Source organism: Lipophrys pholis, assembly GCF_963383615.2.
Source record: "Lipophrys pholis genome assembly, chromosome: 5".
NCBI classification, from domain to species: Eukaryota; Metazoa; Chordata; class Actinopteri; order Blenniiformes; family Blenniidae; genus Lipophrys; species Lipophrys pholis.
The window spans coordinates 21,940,760-21,956,393 of NC_137628.1; the positions used below are offsets into that span (position 1 = coordinate 21,940,760).

The following is a 15,634-nucleotide window of genomic DNA, read 5'->3' on the forward strand; positions in this document are numbered from 1 at the left end:
ACTGATCTATGTGTTTATTTTAGCTCATGTGGTTGCATGTCACTGGTATTTTTGAACACTGAAGAATCTTTTGTTTACTTTTTCCCTGCTTCCTAATCAGATAATGAAGGATTCACTCCGTTAAAATGGCAACTCAGACATTCCTGTTTCAGACATTTCTGCTTAAAAAAACCCCAACCCATTTCATCTCTCTCTCTCTCTCTCTCTCTCTCTCTCTCTCTCTCTCTCTCTCTCTCTCTCTCTCTCTCAGAGTTGACATTTGTTCCACTTATATTGTGAAATAATAACTTTTTAGGTTTTCACCTCAAACTGCCCCAACTAAACACTATAATCTTGTGAAAACTGACTTCCCTCATATGGAGCTGGATTATACAGATTAACTTGATGACGGCCTGAACTGATGGGCCAGTTATTGGAAAGTTAAGATGTATATTTAAAACCCAACTCACGTTCCCTGACTGTAAATATTATACAAATTTGATCAAGAAAAAGATGATTAGTCAAAGATTTAAAGTTAGATTTAATTTGATAAATATTTTTCACTTATTGTTGTTTGACATTATAGATTATCTCTCTTTATTTCAAACCAGCAGAGTCACACTTACAGTAATGAACATCTGGTTTGAAAGACGGTTGAATCTGACCCAAGGCAGTGTAAAGTATGACATTTACTTTACTTTTACAGTAATAAAAAGTGCTATTTGTAAGTTGTCCACTATTGGTTACACTGCCACAGTGAGAGAGATGAATACTTAGTAGACATAAAACAACAATGGGACCGATAGCTGGACTGACAATTGCTGCAAAACTCTGCTGTGAAAACTATCAACCAAAATAATATTAGCATCAAATCCATATTGACTGAGTGAGTTTGTGAAAACATGCACACTGACCACTGCAGAAACGTTTCGTCCTGAGAAGCAGCAGACTATGCCAAAGTAAATCTGAAACGACTCACTGAGGCAAAGAAGATTTTAAATTGCACTCTTCAAAAACAAATTTCGAGTTGTGTAACATAGAATTTGTGAAAGGTACTTTTATATTTAATATTTTCAGTATATATTCTTTTTTTTTTTTTTTTTTTTTAATTCAGCAGCCTCTTTTTTGTATAAGGACCCATTGAGATCTGATTTGACTGTAGCCTGTGAATTTTTTTTTCAAATAAAGCTTCAGACTTCTGCTTATGGCAATATAAAGAAGAATACACATTTCAGAAAGTATGTCAGCTGATTTTTGAAGCAGTATAATCGACATGATGGGCTACAAATTACATTAATTTGTGTTGTTGGCCTGTTGTGTGATCCATTAAAGCATATATATGCAGCTTCTTATGTTTTTTTAAGCAGTCAAAGTATAGTTGTTTTAATAACATAGTGAAAATCCTCCCCAAACACACACACACACACACACACACACACACACACACACACACACACACACACACACACACACACACACACACACACACACACACACACGCACGCACACACATGCACACACACACACAAACACACACATTTTAAATAGTTCCTTCTACTCATGCGCCAGTAAACAAACATAGCAGACCTGTAGTATGACTTTGTATTCTAGTTTTTATAGGTTCCTGGTGCACATTGGTAGTTTTATAGTCGAGACTCTCCCCTCTAGCATCCGATTCGTCATAATTCCATATGAATGTCGGGTTCTCTCGATTTTGTTCATGTTTATAGCGTATGGTTTTCTGCACATGTTAGTGTTGTTTCATTACAAAAACAAGCGACAGCGCCCTCCCGTGGCCCGGCATACTAACTACATTGTTGTGAATGTGTCCGCTGCTGCAGTGTTAACCCACCCTTTTTTGTTAACGGATTAGATGTTGTCACGTGAAACATTGTCATGTAAACGGGGCCTCAGTCAGTTGGCTTTTGATCATTTCGTGAACTGGAATCACTTTGCATTGTGTTGTGCTTTTCTCGCCATGCAGACCAGACTGAACACAGACATTGTCCCATTGTCAGTCCCAGCATTCTGTTACAGGAAGATCCTTCTCCTAAACATTCATGGATGACTTGATCATAGAAGGCCATTACAGTGCAGTTGTTAAAATTTAAACTGAAGCTTTCAGAATGACTTTCAACACCCTGTTTCCTGCAGTCGATGTTAGGTTTCGAATTTATGGGATCTCAATTTCAAGGATGGAAAAAAATGTGAAGAGGAGACAATCCTAGCATGAGACGACATGTATTTTAAGTGGCTTTGAAGAGATAAGTGTTACATCATGTTGAGACAGGATTTTGTCCCCAGGGGAACGATGATAAGGAGGATTTTATCCTCCAACCTTCAGGTATTTATCCTCCTGCGACAGATACGTGTTGGTGGGGAAATTCACATGAACACTGCGGTGATTTATGATCGCTGTGTGATGTACTGAAGCTTCTACGTCATGTGAAACGCATGTACTGTGCTAGTCCTGTGGATAGTGCTTCAGGGATATTTTGGTGGAGAGCAGGGTTTTTTTCACTTGCATGTTGGCCAAAGTGTTTCCTCCAACCAAACCAACAATCACCAAGCTTTCAAACAAAATCTCACAGAAATTTGCTCACTTCAATCATCTATATAAACATCACATTAAAGGTTTGGGCATTTTGTGTTTTTGTTTATTTTGAATAAGCTCATCACACTAATATTTAGCTGGCATACATTATTGAAAACAAATAAAGAACTGAAATGTTGGGTTAGGGTTTGGATGTTTGTATGAAGAAAGAGGTTCAACATAGTATAGTTAATGTCTAGATAGCTCAACAGAACATCCAGTGCCCAGGATAACCCGCATTACCACTTCCTGATTATAGACTGTAATATCAAAACCTTCAATTAAAAAGAGCAAAACTTAACAATGTGTAGGAAGACATGATGATACCTGAAGATAATCTTTACTGCAGGCCAAATTGAAATGTAAGTGATACAGTATAATTGCAGAATTAGAGTAGAAAAGAAAACAATTTTCAATTATTAAATTCAGGCTGTGTATAGGCAGGGGTTATTATCAGCCTACCTGAATGGCTTTGAATGAGCGAACTGTACCAACAAACAATACTTTAGTATTTCTGCTAGTGTTATATCTGTTTAAAGTGTTCATTTATAATCACGAGAGGTATTCTTCCCAGGAGCGATTTTTATTTTGTTCTTTACAGCTTAGATTTGTTCTCAGGTTAACATCACAAACTGTTCTTGTCTAATGTTCTATGCTTCATTGATTCAGATGGTATGGCACTGTCTGAAGTGTTCTTGGAAAGGAAATAATCATTGTGCAACTGAAATATGTTTACTGTAGAGTACCGTAATTGTAGAATAATACATACAAGATCAACTCATCACTCTAACAGATGCCACTTTTGTAGCGATGAATCAATTTCAAACCATGCTTGTGAAGAAAGGCGAGACTGGAGGTGTTTTTCACTGTCAAATTTACAACTTTCTCTAAAATCGGTCCAATGCAAAACACAAGACTTCTCCATCAAAGCAAGCAGAAGCAAAAGCTGCTCAAATCATTCTACTAATCCACCATTGGGGACATGCTGTCTCCCTGGATCACAGTGTGGTTTACTGGCTGCTGCGCTGCAGCCTTGAGGTCGCCTCAGAGAGCTTTTAAGACTGTGAGGATCATTGCTTGTCACCTCGCTTCTGTGGAAGAAGTCACTGAATCATGATGTCTCATGAAAGCCAAAAACATAGACAAGGACAGTGATGACAGGTTTTCCAGGCTAATAATATTCAAAGCTCAGTACTAAGCTTGATGTTACCTTGTTAAATATAACTCCTGGTTTGTGGTGTCAGGGGTCAGTTAACTGGTGAGAGTGCCAGATTAGAGAGGATAAATGGTTATGACCCGACAATAACCAGACAATAATATCATCACATGTGATGTCATACTATATGATATATTATTGATAGACAATTAAATGTGTTATGATGACATTGCTGTTATGTTTTTGGTTTTGACAAAAAAAAGAAAAAAAACTAAACCAACTGGCGATACTAACCGATGGAAAGATTTTTTTCGATAAAGTAAAACTATGGTCATGGAGCTTTCGAATCAGAGGAGACTCGAGGTACTACTTTCACCACATGCCATTGTATTTGCACATGGTTAGATTCTTACAAATAAACAGCCAACGTGAACAAAACATGCTTCAAAACGTACTTTATTACTTCAAAGATTACAACAGGTCAGAATTGATTAACAAAGATGTACAGCATCAAAACTAATCTGCATTTACTACTAGTTAGTTAGCGGTTATTGTTTTTCCTGGTACAAAGAAGCAAACCACTCTTGACAAATATGTTTCATTCTATGCAGACGATACTGTCATAACTTAACAAATTTCTGAGTTTCTTAAATTAAATCATGTGATTTATCATAAATTCAGCAATTTACTTCAAGCAATTAGTAATGGTTTCACTTGCAATTCAACAAAGCTTCTTCCACCTGAAAACAGTTTACATCTTTACGCCTTTGTTGGCATCTGTGCAGAAAAAAAACGAAAAAACATAACAAATAAGTTCATGGTTACTATTGATAGAGTTACATACACAGTATTTCTTAGATGTATATACTTGGCAAATGTACACCGATGCATACCTGGCTTGTCTGGATAGGCTGGTCCTGGAGTGGTGGCAGAGGATCCTGGGATGGGAGTGTATTGATGTCAAAAGTTGGATTCTATACAAAAAAAAGAAGAATAATAAAAACAAAGTTTGAAAATGAAATATGACCAAAAAGTGAAGAATAACTAAAATATTCATAGGAGGAGCACAGTGGGTAAATATGATCTGTTTTTTTTTTTTCGGCTCACATTCAGGGGTTGCTGGGGAATTGCATGAGGAGGATAATCAAATGGGAGAATCTGTTGAGGGGAAAAAAAAGTTAAAGCGGGTAATAAAAACTGTTTTCACCACAATATGGAAATGAGTTTAGAAGAAATAACATCTCACATCTGGCACGGAAGGGTTATTTGTCATGGGAGGAAGATTTGTTATTATCTGTAAGAAAAGAGGCTTGTTAATAATACTGCAACAACAAATTTTGTTACTATTTTGATAAACAGATTTGACACCGAGGCCTGAAAAGTTTACCCTTTGCTGAGAGAAGTCATAGGGGTAGTACTGCAATTGTCAATAGAGAAAAAATACAAAAATATTATCAATGAAAAATGCCTCGTACAAGTATTGTACTGTTTGTAGTATTGTGTTGTTCACAGTATTGTACAGATAAAGCAACGATAAACACTTACAACTTCCACGCTCTGTCTGCCTGGTGGCTGAGGAATGGAGTACTTGATTAAACCATAGGAGGAAAAGGGCTGTAAAAAAACAAAAGAGTAAATGAAAGGTATAAGCAGTGGTCACTTCAAGAGTTTTTGAAATTTAAGCTTTTAAAAGTTAATATCCTCTAGATTGTTGGGAAAGTGTCTAATTCATGTTTCATTTATGAGAGTTCCAAGTGGGCAAAGCCTCAAGCCCATCCTGTGGTCGTTGGAATCCCCCGACAGTCACCCAGGCAGAAAAACACTGACTTCTGCAATCTTTCACCTTCTTCTCATACAAACTAAACCTTACTGGATGGTTGAGTTGTTACCTGAGCTGGGCCCGGTCCAGCAGCTGCACCGAATCTGTGTGGGTAAATCTTCAAGAAAACACAAATACACATGTGTACTGTGAGCAGAACTTCAAACCTCAGGAGGAGCCATGGTTACTGAGTGAAAGATGAAAATATGAGTGCAGCGTTTAGGAATAAAGATTTTTGACATACGAGCTCCACGCTGTAAGCACCAGGCAATGCAGGCGGTGGGAATCCAGCAGTGAAGGGATTTTTCATCTGAAATGATGAAACATCTGTCAAAATTGTTGTTGTTCTATTTTGTCTCATGTCCATTTCTAACATTGTAACAATCAAGAGCAGAGGCTGAACAGGAACTTTAAAAGAGTGAGTGCACTTTGAGCGCTATCACCTGTGGGAGAGGAGCCGGTCTGGAAGCCGTGTAATGAGGCAAGTACTGAAACTAAAACAAGCATAAACAGAGACAGTGAGATCCTATGAAGCATTTAAATGATTAAAAAAAAAAAAGGAAAATAAGAATCTAAGATGCTTTTGAAAGTGAAAATCGGCGATTTAGTACTTACCGGTGCAGCACAGGCTGTACTCGCCAAACACAGGCACAGGATAGCAAGTTTCATGTTGGTCCTGCAGATAATAAATACATTTTTTAGAATTTATATCACTCCTGTCAAAGTCACAGTGGATGTTTGCGTCCTGTCAGAAAAGCTTTGAGAAAATGACAAGGACGTTCCTCATAACTCACCTGCTGTTAAACCCCCCAAAAACACTACTGAAGTGAAGGTGATGAGCAGGATGATGCCAGCTGATCGTGTTGTATCTTTCACCAGGTTCGTTGACTTTTTATAGGGGACCGTGCTCACCTAAGAGCCAATCACAGTCGATAGGAGTGCTGTTACCCAATGAGTGGGTGCAGTAAAGGTGTCTAGTCTCCAGCTTTACTAAATGACCAGTGGTCAAATCCACTTTCTGCGTAATAGCAGACTGGGTTTGATTACACTGTCTAGAGCAGATCACACCTTCACTCTGCCACCTCTTCTTTCTGCCATTACAACATAATGCATTTTATATATATATATATATATATATATATATATATATATATATATATATAACCTGTGTGTGTGTGTGTGTGTGTGTGTGTGTGTGTGTGTGTGTGTGTGTGTGTGTGTGTGTGTGTGTGTGTGTGTGTGTGTGTGTGTGGATATTACAATTTATGATTGCCATTTTGTTCATGTGATAAGTTTACAACTTTGTTTCTCGAAATATTTAAATCCTCAAAGTGGTGAACCTGCACTCTAACGTTAGGTTTTGCTATATTATCTCGGCTAGTGACTTTAATAATGATGGTTTCTTTTTCTTTTTGCTGAACTTGGAGAGAAACAGTGTTCACTCAAAGCTGAAAGGAAGTTGTCATAATAGTCTTTGAATTTGAGTATACATTAATTCCATGATTATCCATAAATAAATAGTCTTAAGAAGAAAAAAATGCTATTAATCGCAATTAATTACAAAAAATTGTGTGTTTAATTAATTTATTTAATCAATTGACAGCACAATATATATATATACATATATATATATATATATATATATATATATATATATATATATATATATATACATATAAATTGCAAAATTCCAAATTGTGTTTTGTTTTGTTTGTTAAGTTATCTGAAGCAAAGAATCAGAATACAGAAGGTGAATGAGAGCTTTTCGATTTATAACGACAGATACAACCGACTCAATTGGAGAAAACATGTGTTTGCATGTAGATATTGGAGGAACAGCTTGCAGGATCTCACAAAAAAGTCACACTTAATTGCTTAGCACCATTTTTATTGCATCATTTCTATTGCATAGAGCACCTTTTCATTCAAATCCATAGCATGTTTTCAGTAATTTTTATTAAACAACATGATTTGCTGCTCATTGTTTACTGGGGGAGGTTGCTACTTTTGCACCAATGTTCACCTGAAAAGCAAATAAAAGTGTGAGGAGCATTCATCCACAAAAGAAACTCATTTATGTTCCTCAGATGCTTTGTTTTGTTTTTTAATGTTAACCAAAGAGTATTGAAATAGTCACTGATGTCATGCACTCCATGAGATTAGATGTGGATTAGATGTTTTTGTGTCTATCGGTACCTGTGTGTGTGTGTGTGTGTGTGTGTGTGTGTGTGTGTGTGTGTGTGTGTGTGTGTGTGTGTGTGTGTGTGTGTGTGTGTGTGTGTGTGTGTGTGTGTGTGTGTGTGTGTGTGTGTGTGTGTGTGTGTGTGTGTGTGTGAAGATGAGTGCAGACTCTGTTTATTTAGTCATCGTCGTCGTCATCATCATCACCCAAGCGTTTGGCAGCCTGAAATGACAGAGGCTTCTGATGAGTCATCCTCGACTACAAGCAGTGTCTCACATGTCTGCTGAGGAGTCGAGTTTCTCAGCAACTCAGCAGAAAAACCTGGAAGACTTACTGTGATGCAACACCCACTTATCTGAACGAACCTGTTGCACTTTTTGCTACTTTGAACTTCAGATGACTTCCTGCTGCAGTTCTTCTGAAGTTGTTCTAGTTAGTTTTTAATGGTCTTGTAGTTATAAATATCTCATAATGCAAATGATGAGTTATTCTTACAGGGGCAGCTGGAGCTGCGGCAGGTGCTGCAGGTGCTGCAGGAGCAGCAGGAGCAGCAGGAGCAACTGGAGCAACAGGGGCTGCTTTGGCAACAACAACTGGAGCCACAGGGTCAGCGACAGCAGGTTCTGGCTGATTGAATCCAAAGGCGTAGTACTACAGCACATAAGACGAAGAAGAGGTCACAAGTTTGGGCAAAATTTCACCACGAATTCTGACAGAGAGTCTGAAATCTGCAACAGCCCACCACATCTTTGCTTTCCTGCCCATTTGGCTGTGGGATCTCCTGCTTGATGAAGCCTCGGACCTTTCAGTGATAACACAACCACACTGTCAGACATGCATTTTAAATGTAGTAAGTCAGGTATAATATAATAAAGGTGTGATATAAAAGCAAAGAATTATCATTGTGCACATGTGCATTCTGAGTAGATGGTTCTTGTTCGTTCCAATTATAAATTAAGTTTTCACTTCATCTTAAATTCTGAAATTTGAAAGTCTACAAACTGCAAACTAATGTACTTAGGACATGTCAAGCGTAACTGTGTCACTCACAGGTCCTCCAAGAGGCCGTTTTTGGTCATCGACTGGGAGCAGCTGGAAGTGAAAACAGCCAAGATCATCGTAACAACTCTGCTTTAATAAGTGTGTAAAAGTCTAGCAATGATTGTCTTACAACGTCCAGAGAGTCCAATGAAGCTCCAGCAGGGATAGCCTGGGCTGCCTGTGAACATCACATTAATCAAATTTACATTTCAGGCAATTCTTTTTCGAAAAATTCTGCGAAAGCAACTGCAAAGAGTGAAAGACCCTTTAAGCAGCTTAGCTCCAAGGACATTACGAGCAGTGGTGAAGAGATAATCGCACACTGGTGCTCTCAGCCTATTCAGTGATGTATGAAAATGTGTTGTTCTTTTTTTTTTTTTTTTTCACTGTGGCTTTTGTGCGTAGGCCATGAGCTGAACTAAATTGTTCCTCACCGTACCTGAGCGGGAGCGTGACGGATGTCAAACTCCATGAACATCTGCGGCTGTGGAGGAGAGAAAAAAAATGCAAATCCATGCAGCTCCGGGTCAGTGTGAAATCAGTTTTTAGTCAACCTTGGACTTGTGAAAATTGCTTACAGCTACCGAGCGGCACTGGCAACACTGGCAACAAAGAACGCCTGAACAAAACCTCAGATTCAAACTCTGCAGTTGAGATGAAGGATGACTCGAGGCTTTTCAATTGCTACAATGGACCGTCGGGTGAGGAAATCTTATTTTGTAGTATGAAATATTCAGGATGCAGTGCAAGTTAATTAAAAAGCGTTTTGCTTACAGGGGCACAGGCAGCCAGCCCGAAGATGCAGGCAAGCAGTATGAACTTCATTTTGAAGCTGTAAAAAGAGGTTTTGAGTTATAACATGTCATTACTCGTCATTATAAAAAGCACAGCATTTTCAAATTTTCATTCAGGATTTTAAATGATATCAGTGAACATATCGTTACCTTTCCTTTCTGGGAGCACGTGAGCACTGACAGACTGCTGAAGAGGTGTGTGATTAGTGGAGCGAGATCTACCCCTATTTATTTGCTGACTCGACAAAGGATGGGCAAGAATTTGACAGGTATTGGTGATAAGCCAGTGTTTTCGTTTTATGATTACGAAATTGGCAGTCACGTCTTTGTGAGGAGTCTCTTAAGACTTTTGGCTTGAAGAACTCATCAATCACGTTTAATATGTTTCATCATGCAACACGTCGTATCCTCAAAAAGGGCATTGAGGTTATTTGTGAGTCGGTTTTGCTCAGAGGGTTATTGTTACAAAATGTTGTGATATGTGCTGTATATTACCCAGAAAATGTCTCACCGTGAAGATTAGACCACATGTGCACTGATTCTGCAGTCGTTAGTTTCTATTAGCTGGGGGAAAAAATAGTGGAATGATGTGTATGAGGAGAGCATTCAGCTGTGGTCTGGAATGCTGCTTCGGGTTTGCATTAATACGACTCCACGTTTATGGAGACCGGTAAAAATTTGAGATCCAAATTATTCACAGTATGTTTTCCTGACTTATATGCGTGGCTGGGGCATGGCTAGACAAATATGAGGCTTCAGGTAAAGTCAAAAACAAACTCCATTCAAATGTGACTCTGATTCTGCCGATGATAAAGTGATGACAGGGTGGCAGGGATATCTGGCCTTCTCTGCTGTCTGTACTACTGCCAGGACTAAAAGGTTGAAAGAGGAATCGGTGAATGAAGGATTGTTGAATCATTACAGCTTTGATTCTCCCTCACTGCTCTTGTGATTTTCCCCCCAACCGCAGTGGTTTATGTCAACAACAGATTCACAAAATTGCGAAATCTGCGATGAAGCAGATGGCACACAGACCCATTAAGAAGTTAACTACCATGCATACAGTTAAAGGGAGAGATATTTCCCACAGGAGGAGATTGAGTATAGAATTAACTGAGTGAACTCAGATGTCCTCAGACGAGAGCTACACCTGCTGGATGTTGATCAGTAACTGGTTGCTCATGTCTATGAGAAATGTACAGACACCTTGTGTGTTCACAGCACATTTGTAAGTCTCACGGGTGATCATTGGATCAAGTCATAAATCTCATCTGACATCGAGAACATCAGTGGTTTTATATCATGGCTGGTGGGGGTGGGGGTGGGGGTGGGGGTGGGGGTGGTGGTGGGAGTCTTTCCTTACTGACTTTCCAAGTTGTTCCCGTGCGTATGTTGATTCTCTCTGACTTCGTCCAACAGTCCAAAGACATCAGTCCAAGATTAACCGTTTACTCCTAATTGCCTGATTGATTGTGTGACTTTGTGGGATTTCTCTCATTGTGATGAACTACAGCCTGTCCAGCATGTACATACTGTGTTCCCATCTGAGATTGGCTCCAGCTCTCCGCTTCTCCGATGTATACAAAATAGATGGATGGATAAAATTGTTTAAAACTGAATGAATGAATGAATGAATGAATGCGGACACAACTAATGACATCAGAAGAAACACAATCTGTTTGGATTTTCTTTTATTTGATATTCTGTATGAAACAAAACATATTAATTAAATTCAAGAAAACAAAAAAAAACCGCTACATTTTCCATTATGTGTCCTAACTACTTTTCATCAACTTTTCTCTCTGTTGGGTGTGATTTCAGACAGCGTTTCCTTCTGTGTGCTGGACTTTGGGTTGAACAGCGGCCCGGACACCACCTGCTTCCTGCGCCACCGCCTCCAACCCTGCAGGACCACCGGCAGCATCCGGCTGCGAACCCGCACAAGGCTGCCTCTGGGGCTGTGGGGCTCCAGCTGCTGAGGCCTCCACGGTTAGTGAGGCACCTTGCTGTGCTGGGTTTGTGAGTCCAGCGGCCTGGCCCTGAGGCAGAGCGGCGCCCACAGGCTGGTTCGAGAGCAGAGTCGGCATGTAGACGCCAAGCTGCCCCATTTTAGCTGCCATCTGAGAGAGACAAAAGAAGTGAGGATAGAGTGAGAGGCACAGGGTGGGGTACAACCGGATCATCGTCGGGATCAGTGAGTTCACTAAACAGATTGTTTGTACAAGCTGACAGACTGATAAAATCTTGGCGTGGTTACCTGGAGTTCCTCTGAGCTGAGACTGCCAAGTGGAGAACTCTGTTGAATTGTACACAGCACATTTCAAATTCCATTTTCTCAGAAAAGACAATTGTGATACTGCGAAGAACATTTATTATGGAAATATAAAGGTTCACCAATAGCTAAGTGCACTCACAATTGGTTGCTGCAGCATGTATACGACCCGCTGGGGATTCTGCGAGTCAGAAAAAGCCGTAATATTATTCAGCTTTTTACTTTGCTTCAAGTTTCTTGCAGTAGATTGAGGCTGAATATTTATACATATTGACTATTTTCTGACAAAATACCTGTTGTTGTTGTTGTTGTTGTTGCAGCTGTGGCTGCTGCTGCTGTATCTGCTGTTGCTGCTGTTGCTGCTGCTGTGGTTGAACTGACTGAGGTGCAGTTCCTGCAAAAACAGTTGCCCCTGCAGGATTTTCTGCAGGTGACACTGGGCTGTTTGGTAACCGATATGGTGAAGCTGGTGCAACTGGTGTTTCAGGGATCATAGAGTTTACATAAGGGGGAACCTGTAAAAGCAAAAAGAAATAAACGAAATACACTTCCATGCCTAACTTCCCATATAATGAGTTTTGACATGAGGTGAAAAGACAAAACAATCTCTTCATTTCCACAACGCTGTGGGTTATGAAAGACTTTCAGGATGTTTCATGTTTTCTACGCTGCATGTTGACGACACGTGGAGTAGTGTGTGTGTGTGTGTGTGTGTGTGTGTGTGTGTGTGTGTGTGTGTGTGTGTGTGTGTGTGTGTGTGTGTGTGTGTGTGTGTGTGTGTGTGTGTGTGTGTGTGTGTGTGTGTGTGTGTGTGTGTGTATTATTAGAGTATGTGCAGTACTTTGCTGTGTATGTGTGATGTCTGTCTCTCGGGGCACAGTTACTGTGTTTTAATGATTTCTTACCAGGTGACTGCTGTATGGGGTTGAGAACATTGGGAAGTATCCAAAAGATGGAACGATCTGAAAACAGCCACAGAAAGATTCATCTTGTTATTTCAGTAAGAGAATAATATATATCCACTCGAGAAAAAGCTTCTTTTCTTTTTTTTTTTTTTAATTTCTGTCCTACCAGAGGCTGCTGTGACAACATCAGCTGGTTCGTGGGCTGAAATCCTTGGACGTTTGGCTGCAGAGGGATGATGAGTGGGCTGCCACCCTGTGGAGACCAAGTGTACTGCTGCAGGAAAGGACTGAGCTGTGGTAAACTCTGGGGAGCCTGCTGCTGGGGGACAGAAGTCTCTGGCTGCTCCAGGATTGCTGAATGAGGGGCAGGCGTTGGATTCTCAAGGTTCTGGTTTGTGGCGTCAACAGGCTGGACAGTTTGAGCTTGAGTGACTCCTCTCTGTGCAAGCTGAGAAGGAAGAGCCTTTGAAGTGACCTGGGAAAGAAAAAGAATAATAATAAAAAAAAACAATCCTAAAATGATCAGAGTCTGACATTCAATAAATGAATACCACAAACATGACTGATGATTTTTTTCTTGAAAATCAATGCATACTTACCGGTCCAGCAGTCACGGTGACGGCGAGACATAATAGAATCACAATAATCATTTTCAAAAATTGAAGCGCAGAACCTTTTAGAAATTATTTCCAGAGGATACTGGCTGCCCACACAGAGGAGTCACTGAAACTGCTTTGAGGGGAGCATTAACTTATGCATTGCTCGCAGAGTGAAACGACCAATCGCATGGCAGAACGGACCAGACAAATTTGACCTAATTATCTGCCAAAGAAAATCTACAGAACTCACAGAACTGCATGTTTTCATCCAATTATGATGCTGTCATGTCTATAGAAAATAATAAACAAACCCACAGGAGGCCCGGACTTGTGGTTTCCCAGTTACTCAGTGCGCCTGTGGCTTCAGTTGATGTGTCATTGTCTCGCTCTTGTTATTATGGTTCAGCCAAATCTGTGCAATGTGCAAAAATATATGGATGTACAATTTAACTGCTAAATATGCAGCTGGATAGATCGATTACAAGCTAAAAGCATTCGATCGAGTTACATTTATTTTAATCTGTTCATCACTGCCCCTATTTTTCTCAAAACAAGATAATGTCATATCTACTCAGCTATAGTACAAGGGGAAAAAATGAGAAAAAAAAAGTTAGTACACTGGTTTATGATAGCACAAAGACCATTTGCAGATGTAAATTTATTATTCATATAAATGTCACACTATTATTGTGTAATTTACTTGATACTTGTGTGAATTGTTTGATTATTGACAGCGACACACTCGTAACACACTACATTAAGAAAAGCCTTGAAGTAACTTTATTTTACTGCAGATAAAGAGTCAATGCTTACTTAGGGAAGTAAATCTGGCAAAACATGACTTATATTGTCTATAATTATTAGTCCTGACTTCATATTTGCACATGGCTATTTTATTATTGTGTTGTCTGTAATATTTTACAATTACTTTGTTGTGAGCAGATTAAGTTTATAAAAGCAACAAGTCATGGAGTGAGAAGAGCTTTGGGATTAAAAGTAAACTCAGCAAGAAAACAGCTGAGATAAACATCGAGCCGTCGGCCCTTGTCAAGGTAAGATGACAATTATTCAAGGCTGCTTGCAACACAGGCACAATAGATGTACTCTGATGTTAAGCTTTAAAAGTCACACAATTCTCAGGTTGCTGTCAGTTAGTCAACATAATTACTCATTCCACATCCACCCAGTTTTGGTTACTGTTAATGCTGATGACGGCCCTGAGGAGAAAGAAGGAACAGCTCTTCAGCTTCTTCACCTCTGAACAAACCAACAAGCAGCAAGCTCACTGAGTAACTGTGACTGTGTTGCTTATTTCATAATAATAAACACAACCTGGCAGTTTGACAGCTGCAGATCACGTTATAACATGTCTCCCGGCCAGACTGAATGTAACGTATGATTTCGAAACACAAGGTAAGTTGTTTTGGATGATAAATTACTGGGTGATAAAGACTACGGAAAACATGCCAGATTATTTTTATCCTACATAAAACAGATGCGACTGTCAGTTTTAACGACGGAACTCATGAACACAGACAGTCTCTCACGCTTATGCGCAGCAGTTCTGAGTGCTTTTCGATGTGCACATTGCATTTCATGTCACAATGTCAATTTGAAAGAAAACTGCACAGACAGTCTTGTCAGGGGGGGATAAAAACAAACATCCATTACACATCAGTTTTTGCTTCTTTTATGTTTGAATGTTTCTGTAACTTTTGAAATGTTTCCCAAAATACAAAAAATAAGACTGACTTACATGAGAGATCTCAGATGTCTGAGTAAAAGTATATCTGATCATGAATTTCGTCAGTTTCAAAAGACAAAAACACACTGCTATAAAACGACCTGATTGGGCTCTCAAAACATATTATTGTAACAGGACAAAGATCACACCCACGCATAATTTTTTTAGATTTTTTATTATTTAATCATTGATTGACATTTTGATAAATATGGCTACAACCACCCAGACAACCCCAAACTCATCAAACGCAATCTAGAATATAAGTACAAGCATTTATTCAGTGCATGTTTAAAGTGATTTAAAATAAAAAAAAAAAGTAACATTCATAATGAGCAGCTGTGCAACAAAGTGCACAAAAAACACATATAAGTAATGAGGCTACACAATGAAAAAAGTTTGTGTTGATGAAAGAGTGTAAAAAGTTGACAGTGCAGTGAAAGAAAGTCAGGGGGACAAAAAAAACCCAAGTACGGCAGACTTTACCGAAGAAGCACACACGGTGGTATTATGCAGCTTAAGACTCATCCCTCTCTTAAGCCCTGTTGATCCA

General features: G+C 39.3%; 3 protein-coding genes across 3 annotated transcripts; all 3 read right to left on the reverse strand.

Annotated features, from left to right (window-relative positions):
- Nucleotides 1-4,166: 4,166 nt before the first annotated feature.
- On the reverse strand, nt 4,167-6,408 carry LOC308109662 (uncharacterized protein). The gene is made up of 11 exons (XM_080463373.1): nt 6,342-6,408; nt 6,163-6,223; nt 5,991-6,041; nt 5,792-5,857; nt 5,618-5,665; nt 5,274-5,342; nt 5,116-5,145; nt 4,975-5,022; nt 4,836-4,886; nt 4,622-4,702; nt 4,167-4,505 (listed from the first exon to the last, which is right to left on the reverse strand). Exons 2-11 carry the CDS (start codon nt 6,214-6,216, stop codon nt 4,488-4,490), a joined length of 516 nt encoding a protein of 171 aa, XP_080319499.1. The 5' UTR covers nt 6,217-6,223; nt 6,342-6,408; the 3' UTR covers nt 4,167-4,487.
- A 1,336-nt stretch (nt 6,409-7,744) lies between these two features.
- scpp7 (secretory calcium-binding phosphoprotein 7) lies at nt 7,745-9,760 on the reverse strand. The gene is made up of 8 exons (XM_080463374.1): nt 9,715-9,760; nt 9,545-9,602; nt 9,210-9,254; nt 8,901-8,948; nt 8,780-8,821; nt 8,472-8,531; nt 8,225-8,380; nt 7,745-7,951 (listed from the first exon to the last, which is right to left on the reverse strand). Exons 2-8 carry the CDS (start codon nt 9,593-9,595, stop codon nt 7,907-7,909), a joined length of 447 nt encoding a protein of 148 aa, XP_080319500.1. The 5' UTR covers nt 9,596-9,602; nt 9,715-9,760; the 3' UTR covers nt 7,745-7,906.
- A 1,501-nt stretch (nt 9,761-11,261) lies between these two features.
- Nucleotides 11,262-12,345, reverse strand: LOC308109660 (uncharacterized protein). The gene is made up of 4 exons (XM_080463371.1): nt 12,130-12,345; nt 11,979-12,017; nt 11,822-11,860; nt 11,262-11,684 (listed from the first exon to the last, which is right to left on the reverse strand). Exons 1-4 carry the CDS (start codon nt 12,328-12,330, stop codon nt 11,382-11,384), a joined length of 582 nt encoding a protein of 193 aa, XP_080319497.1. The 5' UTR covers nt 12,331-12,345; the 3' UTR covers nt 11,262-11,381.
- Nucleotides 12,346-15,634: the final 3,289 nt, after the last annotated feature.